The sequence below is a fragment of the Pelmatolapia mariae genome, linkage group LG3_W (genome assembly GCF_036321145.2).
Source record: "Pelmatolapia mariae isolate MD_Pm_ZW linkage group LG3_W, Pm_UMD_F_2, whole genome shotgun sequence".
Lineage (NCBI taxonomy): Eukaryota > Metazoa > Chordata > Actinopteri > Cichliformes > Cichlidae > Pelmatolapia > Pelmatolapia mariae.
Window position 1 is genome coordinate 10,855,529 of NC_086229.1, and position 12,947 is coordinate 10,868,475.

Sequence of the window (12,947 nt, forward strand, 5' to 3'; positions counted from 1 at the left end):
CCTGTTGTGATGTGTGAGTGAATCCTGCACCCAGATACACAACTCTGAATACATAAGAACGAACTTCTTTTGTGAGATGCATGACAACATGTCACATGTTTTATTATGAAGGGGAAAAAAGGAAAACTAAATAAAATTTGTGGCCTAAATGAGTAAAAAGGTACAGATTAAAATCATAGCTAATAAGACATTAGGCTTATGTTGTGTGTTGTGCGGCTGATGGTTGGTTTGGAGTTTATCTAGCTGATGATTTTTCTTTTGTTGTGAAGTTGAGCCTGCCAATTAGTATGATGGTTTGATAAATCATGCTGATGGTATGATTTACCCTCCTGAGATGAGGAGTGTGTGTCATGACTGAACGAGGCCTTTTTATTTTGATACTTTCACAGTGCACTGAGAGTTTTGTTTGATAATCTCTGTTTGAGCAGATCTGCACGATTAGAACAGAAGCGCTATATGACACGTCGAGAAAATTGTTGCAAGTGAGTATCTCCACATTAAAATGGGCTCAGGAGAAAGTCACTTATCTGGGACAATTAAAATGAAAGTCCCTGTCAAAAAGGATTCAGCAAAATAATCCAGCCTAAATTCTTCTTTTGAAATTTTCTTCTTTTTCTTTTGAAATGACGTCATTTTGCTGAGGGTGGAAACTGAATGCGTCGATGGGTTCCACTTTTAGCAAAGAATGAATGAATGCATGAATGAGTGAATGACAAATGAGTAAGAGAAATAAAACTGACTGATTGACAACAGCTGACAAAAGCTGACACGATTTTTCAGATGTAACACGACTGTGCAGAGTTAACCCACACCTGACAAAGGTGCAGATAAATCTATGTGTGTTTCTTCTTACAAGGTGCAGGAAGATGACAGCAACATTCGAGGTTGTGTGACGATCTAACCTTTTAAATGCCATTTTCTGTGTTTGAGAATCTATCAGGGGTGTGTTATTTATTGGCTTGTGCGCAGCGTTAACATTTCTTTTCTACAGCAGAGAGTTAATCATGTGTTTGATTATGTGAGTTACAGTAGGGCACACTAATGGTTGATGTTTTTTTCTATTACAGGATTACTGGGTTTATGAGTGAAGGGAACCCACAGGCTATATGTTGATTATGCTGTTACACTGTGTTGTTGGGGAAATGTGAAGGTTACTTTGACGATGTGAATAACATGTGAAACATTTCCTGTGTTGAAACTAGTGTCACTTCTGTCCACAGCTATGGATGGCTAACTTTATGGTCTTTTTATGGCACCTCTGGACCCTGTCGATATGTGCCTGACCTCCGGGATTATCCATGTGTGTTGCTAATGTTTGTTTTTTCTAAGAGTGCATGTAGAGGATTCGGCAGAGACGGACAAGTAACATGAGAAAGCAAATGAGAGATGCAGTGTTTATGGAATAGTTTAATATGGGGCTCATTAGCTGGCCACTACTGAGCTCCTAGTGTTAAATACATGGAGTGACTTTGCTTAAGGGAAGTCACCGATTACATTGATGTTAACTGAGTACATGGGATGATCCACGTCTAAGGCAGATTATGACAATAATTGTAGTTTTCTAATTTGAGAAACCCTGCACATGATACTTGTCCTGTTGATGCCGAATGCTTTCTTACTCTAATGATACAATTGTTTATAAGTGTGAAGGTTGATTTTACTTCTAGATCTTGTTTTCCAGGCCATGATGGTGTGTATGCAGGCTCCAGACAGAGCCAGGTTTTGAGTAAACTTAATATGCAAAACACACTAACATCTTTTATTGCAGGATTATAGGTCCGGGGTGGTGCTGCTCCAGAGGGGGAGACACCCTGATGTTGCCTGGAACATGATCTAGCTAACTTTTTTCTTTCAGACCGGAATCTAGGTTTGATGAGTTGACTCATGGGAGTGTCCATGCGTCAAGAGGAGGGGTCCAGAATTACAGAGTTACATGAAACTATCTTTTTATGTTTTCGAAACTATGTTTTTAGGATTTTTGTGTGATTAACAGTTAATCAACGGGTATTAAACCTATGCAAGTGGTGCATCCATGTTCAGATGAGGCTTTGATGGTCCATAGATGAAGCTCACTGAACTAAAGAATGTGGTTTGATGATGATTGACATGCTTTCCAAGTAGAAGTTTTTCCTCCTAGCAAGGAAATACAGGTGCAGCAGTCAGAGAATTGCTGAAAGGAATCTTCTGAGGCCCAGTGAGAAGCAAGACCCATTCCAGGCATAGCTGACAGCCAAGGCAGTGGTTGAGGTCAAAGGTCGAGCTGTTTGGGGCCCATCATGAGATCAGACTTCAGAGCCACAGCAAGGACCACGAAGCTGCGTTGGAATGAGAGCTGTGCCAAGGGGGCTTTCCAGAGGCCAACAGAGGAGATTGTGGACGACAGACGGGCACCTGAAGGATGAGGGGAGCGTGCCAAGCTCCAATCGACAGCGCAGGCGGATTTCGAGGATGGCATCATGATTCTGTGAAAAGCACAGGAACCAGAAGCGATGGTGGTGATGACAGCAGTTTCCTATGACCATCACCTAATGCTGTGTCACTGTACTGTGCATACGATGGCACACTGAAGACTGCTGGGATCATAACAGCAGTAAGATAACTGGATCCAGCACCCTTTCCACAGAGGGTTTTTCCTGCAGAGAGAATGGACAATGGAGGAGTCATAAATATCCCCCACAGGACAGAGGATTGAAGTGAATTGATGGGGGTTGGCAGAGGCCGTAAAACTCGAGCGCTGACGAGGTCTGCAGCTTTCACGATAGCTGAGACCCATGGTGACAAACAACAAACTCAACTGGTATGTTTGAATGTCTATTCTACATACATTTGGACTCTGGTCCTATGGACAGTGATGGGAACAACTGGAAGAGACATTTATGACGCCCTGCAGAACTTAAACCACTCTGCAGAGAGACATGCGATTTACATGTCTTGCAGAGGAGCACCACCAAGCTGGAGTGTTTTTGAAACTGTTAATTTCTCTTTTGACCATTAACAATTCATTTGTTTGCTTGTAGGATACAGTTTACCATTGAATGAGATCAACGAGAACTTGGATAACTTCTAATACATTTGTCAAACTGTGCGTGTTACAGTAATTTAGAGTGATTGACATATGCTGAGTATAAAAATGGTTGCATTGACATTGTCAGACGTGAGGTATTCATAACTGGGTACTTTTCTAGCATAACTGCCAAAAAGGGGGGAATGTTAGGTTTTGTATTGTTGATTGTCATTTATGCTTAGAAATATCTACTCATATATGCTTAGAGTTTTATAATTAGTTGTAGATTAATAGAAGTTTGATCCTTAGTAGTCTGCAGACACACGTTGTGTGCATTCCAGAGCACTCTGGCTTTCACACCCACATCCTGGGAGCATGGGAGAGGTCGTACCTTGTCTTATTGTTTTATGGTAGGATAAACGTATCTATGCCTGTTTTAGGCTAAGTGCATTTTGTTTAGATGAACTGCTGGACTTCCAGGCCAGCAGGGTTAGGAAGTCATTTTATGGATGGACGGACACACACACACACACACACAGACACACACACACACACACACACACATGTATACCTGGGTACGCTGTTATATGTTAATGACCCTATGCATATTCATGGAACCACAATAAAAGAGCAGTGTTACGGGGGAGCGGACGAGAGCAACTGGGGTCAAGCGAAGGAACGGCGCCTGTCCAGTTCTCTCCCGTGCACGTGAAACATAAAGAACTTGCCTACTCGTGTCTTGCTTGCTGTGTAATTATATTGCCTTCAACGTTCCAGCGAATAGGTTCAAGCTACAAACTTATCAGCCACTTTAGTGTCCAAGTAGTACAAACACGAAAACCCCCACTAATATTTCCTAAAATGTAGTTTTTTGTTTGTTTTATTTAATTAAAAATATCGTGTAACAAGACAAAACTGCAAACAAGAATGTTTTTTTTTCTCACTCCCACTATCTGAAGCCGTTCATTGAACTACCAAATAAACAGCTCTTTCTGGCCAGACACGTGGCAGCACTTTTGCTATAATTTTGTTTGTATTTAACAAAATAAAAATGCAGGCATAAGCGTACACTAGGGCTGGGCGATATATCAAGTTTTTAAAAAAATATCGATATATTTTCATACAAGATATAAGATGTGACAATATCCTTTATATCGATATAGTCTATGTTACGTTATAATTATAGTTGTGGAGCCGCAAGTTTGCCTCTCTTTCGTCCACTTTTGTCTCTACGCAACGTTACTCGGCCTCGCCTCTCTCCTTCATTGAACACAACTCCCCCTCCTCCCCCATCACTTCAGCTGCAGGCAGTGACAAGATGGACACGGCAAATCTCCGTTAACAAGTTACTGTGCATCGCCCCGTGCGTGGGGCTGGACGGTGTCAACGTGTTAACGAGCTAACCACGCTAACGAGCTAACCGCGCTAACACTATGCAGCCCTGAGGGGCTGTACAGCCTAAAATCCTTTCATTTTCTCAAAAGTTGACAGCGCGCCTTATGTATGAATTCTGATAAAAAATGTTTTAGTACGACTTTGCTAAGCTATGAAGCTGCACCACTTGGTGGATTGTTGGAGCATTACGGCTACCGAGGAGCCTCGTGGAGTGATACCTACTGTGCTTCAACGTAATATTACCATATTGTGTGTATATAAGGACCATAAATGGCACCTGTTCAGAGACATGGTTATGAAGCGGATTTCAAACTCCAGGCTGTCAGTCACGCAGTAGAAGTTGGGAATAGAGCAGCTGTGAAATCTGTCTTTGTTATTATGCTCAGCGTCTTTTAGTTTACATTTTGACTGCACAATTGTGAGCTTTTTGTTACATTGTTTTCTTTTATTTATGGAGCATTATTATTTAATAAATGCTCATAATCTATTTTTGAGTAATTATTTTCATGTACATCTATGCTGTATGTTAATAAAAGTGCCTGTGTGACATCTGCGACACAGTGTGACTAAGAACGTGTTCTTACTTTATGGCTTAAAAAAATATCGAGATATATATCTTATATCGCCATCCAGCTAAAAAATATCGAGATATGAATTTTGGGTCATATCGCCCAGCCCTAGCGTACACATTAGTTAAAAACAGCTAAAAACTCTTTTCTTTCCAAATAAATCTCTCACTGAACACAGCCAATCCCTCAACACGTTTGCGAGGGATTACGAAACACTCATTTTATTTCTATTAGATCTGATAATGTTGTGTAATACTACAACCTGAAATAACAAATAGATTGCGTTGTCCTGTACAGGACACAAAGGGAAAATAACAACAGCTGTGAAATGGAATAGTCCAAATCACCAAAGTAAACTGGACCTGGGCTTGTTGCAGGGATCTGAAGTTACTAAACATTTTGTGAGTGTATGCACTAAAACTTAGGACCATAGAATAATAAATATGTGCGTGATGAAAGTTGGGCAGCACATCCTTACTCCACTCTGTATGCTCGTATGGGTCTGACCCTTTCACTCCTTTGATTTTTTCCTCGTCCTTTTTTTGCCTCTTCGTCAAGTCTGTCTTTGTACGGACCTGCTGTGTTCTCTGTTGTTTTGTACAGAACTGTTTTTGGGCAAATAAAATGCAAGTAGGGATTAAAACCACAGAATTAATGATTGCTGGTGCTGGAAATGCTAGTGTTTGCTGCAGTGTATTGACGTTGTTGCCACGGGTACCCACAAAGCAATGCGCAAAAGTCACGTGGTCTGTATATCTCTATAGATAATTTTTCTTGTTTGTTTAAATCATTAACCCAATTAGGGTTAATCCATTCATTCTACAATTGCACATGAATTATACTTCATACACAGACCCACAGTCTCTGATTGCCCTGAAATCTCACTGACAGCCAACAGGTAAAAAGTCCAGACTGACAGTCTCTGTGGGGTTGGGCAGTGAACTGCTCATGCTCCGTTCAAGTGCATCACAAACTATTGGAGTTGGATCCAACTTTGCGAAGCAAATTTCTTCTCAGCTGCTGTTTTGAACATTTCTCATTTCCTCATGAACTGTATTAAACTCTGTAAATGAACTGAGAACTATTTCTAAAATTGAAACTATGGATTCATTTTCCCATTCACTTCTGAACATTAGGGTATAACTGAATGTTAGACTGGGCTCCATGGAAACACTTGGACTGGTCTCAGCTGCCTTCTTTCTGTAGTCATTCCAACAGAGTCCTTTCTCTTCTCCAGCTTCTGTTTGAAATCCTCTCACAGAGCCTGAATCCTGCTTTGTTGTCATGTTTGGGCCTGTGTTAGGCTGCTCTGTGTTCCTCTGCTGTAACACACACCTCACCACAGCAGCTGTATGGGTCGTCTCTGTAGCAGCCAGATCAGCTTCTGATACATGAACATCATCACAGCTCCTAACTTCACCTTTATTAGCTTTGACACTCATGTCTTTCTTTTCTCCCTCTGTTTCCACAGAAGCTCAAAGTCTCTGCAGCCAGTTTTTATCTGCTATCATCAGATCTTCATCAGCCTCATTCACATCCTTCACACACTCTACAGCCTCATCAGTACTGACTGACTGAGGCTGAAACACTGTCCTGTCAAACATCTCCCCGTCACCACTCCACTTCTGTCAGCCTTTAATGAAACCTGCTCAAGTCTGTCACTTCTGTTTGGAGCCAAAAGGAAAAACTGTTGTTTAGTCGTTTGGAAAGACAACATTTCTGAAAGCACTCAAACTTCTTCACATTTGTCTTCAGACACATCCTGAACATTTAGGAACTAAAGAAAGTTTCAAACATCAAAGACCTGAAATATAGAAAAAAAAACAACAGCTGCAGTCAGTGAACTCACCTCAGAGTCTCCACTCGACAGTTTGGACTCTCCAGTCCAGCACACAGAAGCTTCACTGCTGAATCCTGCAGGTTGTTGTTACTCATGTCCAGCTCTGTCAGATGGGAAGGGTTGGACTTCAGAGCTGAGGCCACAACTTCACAGTGAGACTCTGAGAGTCCACACCAGGTCAGTCTGTGATGATAGAAAATATAAATGTGTTATTATGTGTTATTATAAAAGCAGAAAATATGAATTATAAACACAGACTGAATGTATATGAAGACAAAACATGGTGACGTCATAATCTGATCAACATCTGCTCTTAACATGATAACATTGATGATGTCATCAAGCTGCGCCTGTTTTGGTCGAAAGCATTGCAGCGGCTACAACGATTATCATCTGCAAATTATGCCGACAGTCACAGCAAAGAGATGAAGCACGTTTGAAATATGGGGAAAGCTAAAAACTGCGCTTCCTCCACTTCCGTAACATTGATTCATTAATGTTGAATTCTCTGCAGCTGCTCAGTTTGGCCCGTTTACAGCATCCTGCTATGCGATTGCATTTGTCCCTGACCACCAGAATCCCTCATGTTAACTTTTATCAAGTGGAAAAAAAGTTGGCGTTCATCCTCCAGCTTCACTGTGCTAATGTTATGCTAACATACAGTAGCTGTGTCGCTAGCAATCACGTAGCACAACATTATATACCAGCTAGCCCAACTTCAGTAACCCTGCAAACGTCACTGCTGTTTAGTTTTCTGTTTTCATTTGTGTTGGAAGTGATAGCAGAGCTGAACGTTTTAATTAGCTTCAAAAATCTCTCAGTCAGAACATGGTATGTCATGTTTAGGTGGAAACTAGCGAGCTAACTTCATATTAACTTTTAACTCCGTTAAATTTAATAAATTCTGTTTTCATGGATGCCTTGATGCTAAACTTAATTGTTAGACCTGCTAAAGCAGCAACGCTGATGATTTTATTAAAGATGAAAGAATTTAGACTGTTTTTAACTCTGTGTTCGTTTGACTTTGGGACCTGAAGCGGACGGAGTTTTGGACCCAGATTACTCCGCGAAGCTCCTCACTATGGCAGCCATAATGCTCCGACAATCCATCAAGCAGTGCGGCTTACAAGAGTTGTACTAAAACATTTCTTAACAGATTTCTGCACGCCAAAATCGGCTCGAGGTCAGTAAGCACAACCAGAATTCATACATAAGGCACACTCTCGGTTTTTGAGAAAATTAAAGGATTTTAAGCCTTATAGTCTGGAAAATACATTATACAGAAGAAAAGAATATATCGCGATATATATATTGTTACCGCTCGTGCTTCAAACTATTCCACGATATGAATTTTAGGCCATATCGCCCAGCCCTATGAATACGATGTTTGTGTGATTATGAGTGAAAGAAGCAGTGAGGAGGATGGAGAGAGAGAGAGGACAGAGGGTGAAGTTAGAAACACTAAAAGGATTTTTCATGGATTTCATGGATGATTTGAGTGATTTCCAGCAGGACACTTAAACATGTCAGTGGACGTCCTAAAGAACATATTCACTGATAGCTAATTATAGGCCAATCTCCAACCTTCCTTTCATATCAAACATCCTTGAAAGAGTAGTTGTCAAACAGCTAACAGATCATCTGCAGAGGAATGGCTTATTTGAAGAGTTTCAGTCAGGTTTCAGAGCTCATCACAGCACAGAAACAGCTTTAGTGAAGGTTACAAATGATCTTCTTATGGCCTCACCTTAGTACTGCATTTGATACTGTTGACCATAATATCCTATTAGAGCAATTGGAACATGCTGTAGGTATTACAGGTACTGCACTGCAGTGGTTTGTATCATATCTATCTAATAGACTCCAATTTGTTCAAGTAAATGGAGAGTCCTCTTCACCCACTAAGGTCAATTATGGTGTTCCACAGGGTTCAGTGCTAGGACCAATTCTATTTACATTATACATGCTTCCCCTAGGCAGCATCATTAGAAGACATAGCATAAATTTTCACTGCTATGCAGCTCTATCTATCCATGAAGCCAGGTAACACACACCAATTAGTTAAACTGCAGGAATTTCTTAAAGACATAAAGACCTGGATGGCCGCTAACTTCCTGCTTCTTAATTCAGATCAAACTGAGGTTATTGTACTCGGCCCTGAAAATCTTAGAAATATGGTATCTAACCAGATTCTTACTCTGGATGGCATTACCTTGGCCTCCAGTAATGCTGTTAGGAACCTTGGAGTCATTTCTGACCAGGACATCTCCTTCAAGGCACATATTAAACAAATATGTAAGACTGCTTTCTTCCATTTGCGCAACATCTCTAAAATTAGAAATATCCTGTCTCAGAGTGATGCTGAAAAAGTAGTTCATGCATTTATTACTTCCAGGCTGGACTACTGTAATTCACTATTATCAGGATGTCCTAAAAACTCACTGAAAGGTCTTCAGCTAATCCAAAATGCTGCAGCAAGAGTACTGACAGGGACTAGAAAGAGAGAGCAGATTTCTCCTGTTTTGGCTTTCCTTCATTGGCTTCCTGTTAAATCCAGAATTGAATTCAAAATCCTGCTCCTCACTTACAAGGTCTTAAATAATCAGGCCCCATCTTATCTTAATGACCTTGTAGTACCATATCACCCTATTAGAGCACTTCGCTCTCGCTCTGCAGGCCTACTTGCTGTTCCTAGAGTATTTAAAAGTAGAATGGGAGGCAGAGCCTTCAGTTTTCAGGCCCCTCTTCTGTGGAACCAGCTTCCAGTTTGGATTCGGGAGACAGACACTATCTCTACTTTCAAGATTAGGCTTAAAACTTTCCTTTTTGCTAAAGCATATAGTTAGGGCTGGACCAGGTGACCCTGAATCCTCCCTTAGTTATGTTGCAATAGACGTAGGCTGCCGGGGATTCCCATGATGCATTGAGTTTTCCTTTCCAGTCACCTTCTCACTCACTATGTGTTAATAGACCTCTGCATCGAATCATATCTATTGTTAATTTCTGTCTCTCTTCCACAGCATGTCTTTATCCTGTTTTCCTTCTTTCACCCCAACCGGTCGCAGCAGATGGCCCCGCCCCTCCCTGAGCCTGGTTCTGTTGGAGGTTTCTTCCTGTTAAAAGGGAGTTTTTCCTTCCCACTGTCGCCAAAGTGCTTGCTCATAGGGGGTCATATGATATGATTGTTGGGTTTTTCTCTGTATTCATTATTGTGCGATCTATTGTACAATATAAAGCACCTTGAGGCGACTTTTGTTGTGATTTGGCGCTATATAAATAAAATTGAATTGAATTGAAACGTGTCATTGAACAGGATTAATATCAGTGGAAACATGGTGGAAACAGCTGTGACTGCATGGATGTGACACACTTCAAATCTGTTCTCCACTCTTGGATTTGGGATCCATGGAGCTGCTGCTGAGTCTGTACAATAAAGGATGGTGTGGAAGGTTGCAGCGCACGGACACAAACACTGTGTGGTTACAACATGAACCTCCCACCATCTATAAAGCACTGATGACATCATGACGTTTGCCAGGAAGTCAGCTTAGGGATTGACAGGAGATCACCTTGCCGTTCTTCAGCTGAGACATCTGAGTTAGAAAACACAAACACTGCAGATTCTTTCACTCGCGAGGGCAGTCATGGATGCACACCTGCGTCTCATCACTGTCTGCGTGCTTTATTTATACCAGTCTGTGTGTGTGTGTACAGCGTTATTCTAAGAACTCAGAGCTGAGGTTCCCCTTTTCTAAATCTGTATGTTCTAGAATAGAAAGAGGAAGCTGTAAGTTGTTTATCACAGAAGAGTTCATGTCAAAAGTTATTAGGTGAAAAGTCACGTAGACATGTGGATTGCTTAGTGATCAATAAAAGAATACATTTCATGTAGCTGATCACATATACACGATTTTCCTTTGACAGGGATGTAAAAAGCATCCAGAAACAGAGCAGTGAATTCCATCAGCAGAAAACAGGGACGTACACAGCGTATGACTACCAATGCAGGATCATGCTAAGTGCACACACACATTTACTGATCAACACAAAATATCATTTTATCTGAATTAAAGATGTTAATGATCACATCTGGACTCACCGAGCCTTTCTGCAGTTCCTCACAGCTGGAATCAGTCTCAGTCGTCCCCACTCTGATGTGTTGTACTTCTGCAGGTCCAACTCATCCAGAACCTCCTCTGACATCTGCAGCATGAAGGCCAGAGCTGAGCACTGGATCTCAGAGAGTTCCTCCTCTGATCTGTTCTTTGACTTCAGGAACTCTTGGATCTCCTGATGTACTGAGAGGTGGTTCATCTCCATCAGACAGTGGAAGATGTTGATGCTTCTGTCAGGAGAGATTTTATCACTGTTCATCTCCTTCAGGTTGTTGATGACTCTCTGGATGGTTTCTGGACTGATCTCTGTCTGACCCAGCAGACCTAAGAGTCTCTGGTTGGACTCCAGACAGAGGCCATGAAGGAAGCGAACAAACAGGTCCAGGTGGCCATTTTTACTCTGGAGGGATTTATACGTGACTCTCTTTAGAAACTCATCCACAGAGGATTCACCCAGAGATGGTTTAATGTGGGGAAACGGATGAAGAATCAAATTATAATCATCGTCAGAGTCAGAATCAGAATATGTACAAAAATCCACCATCTCTGTGTTCCTGGTGCTCATGCCCACTTTATTTGACTTCATCATGTGCAAAACGTCCTCATCATGATAATTATCACTGTAACTGTCATCATCATTATCATACTCCTCATCCTCATTCCAGTCTATCCCCAGGAACTTGTTCAGCACTTCTGTCTTCCTGTTGGTGTGACAGTGGAACATGTAGACAGCAGCCAGAAACTCCTGAATGCTCAGATGAACAAAGCAGTAGACTGGTTTCTGGAAGATCACACACTCTCTTTTGAAGATCTCTGTACAAACTCCTGAGTACACTGAGGCCTCTGTCACATCCAGACCACACTGCTCCAGGTCTTCTTGGTAGAACATGATGGTTCCTTTCTCCAGATGTTCAAACGCCAGCCTCCCCAGCTTCAGAAGAACTTCCCTGTCAGCCTCCGTCAGCTCCTGTGGACTCGTCTCATGTCCCTCATGGTACTTGTTCTTCTTCCTCTTTGTCTGAACCAGCAGGAAGTATGAGTACATGTCAGTCAGGGTCTTGGGCAGCTCTCCTCTCTGCTCTGTAGTCAACATGTGCTCCAGAACTGTAGCAGTGATCCAGCAGAAGACTGGGATACTACACATGATGTGGAGGCTCCTGGATGTCTTCATGTGGGAGATGATTCTGCTGGACAGCTCTTCATCACTGAATCTCCTCCTGAAGTACTCCTCCTTCTGGGCGTCAGTGAAGCCTCGTACTTCTGTTAGCCTGTCAACACATGTAGGAGGGATCTGATTGGCTGCTGCAGGTCGGGAAGTTATCCAGACGAGAGCCGAGGGAAGCAGATTCCCCTGGATGAGTTTTGTCAGCAGCTGGCTGACTGATGACTTCTGTGTGACATCAGACAGCAGCTTCCTGTTGGTGAAATCCAATGAAAGTCTGCTTTCATCCAGGCCGTCAAAGATGAACAAAAGCTGAGAGACAGCCAGCTTCTCTGCTGTGACCTTCTGTAATGTTGGATGGAAAACATGGAGCAGCTCCAGAAGACTGTACTGCTCATCTCTGATCAGGTTCAGCTCCCTGAATGAAAGCAGAACCAGCACACTGACATGTTGGTTCTCCAAGCCCTCTGCCCAGTCCAGAGTGAACTTCTGCACTGAGAAGGTTTTTCCAACACCAGCAACGCCGTTGGTCAGCACCACTCTGATGGGTCTCTGTTGGTCAGGGAAGGCTTTAAAGATGTCCTGGCACCTGATTGGAGCGTCATGGAGGGCGTCCATCTTGGAAGCTGTCTCCAGCTGCCTCACCTCATGTTGGGTATGAACCTCTTCACTCTGTCCCTCTGTGATGTAGAGCTCAGTGTAGATCCTGTTGAGGAGGGTTCTACTTCCTGTTTCATCACTTCCTTCAGTCACACGTTCACATCTCCTCCTCAGACTGTTCTTATGTTCATCTAAAACCTCCTGCAGACCAACATCTGCTGAAAGAAAGAGAAAGAAAACTCTTCAATGTCTGAACAACAAC

The 12,947-nt window shown here is 42.2% G+C and overlaps 1 protein-coding gene across 1 annotated transcript in view; it reads right to left on the reverse strand.

The window, feature by feature from the left end:
• Positions 1-12,947, reverse strand: part of LOC135932478 (NACHT, LRR and PYD domains-containing protein 12-like) — a 67,281-nt gene that overhangs the window by 46,787 nt on the left and 7,547 nt on the right. The window contains exons 5-6 of the mRNA XM_065469961.1: positions 10,908-12,903; positions 6,818-6,991 (exon numbers count right to left, since the gene is read on the reverse strand). Of these exons, the coding sequence (XP_065326033.1) occupies positions 6,818-6,991; positions 10,908-12,903 (2,170 nt within the window). The remainder of the gene's footprint in view (positions 1-6,817; positions 6,992-10,907; positions 12,904-12,947) is intronic.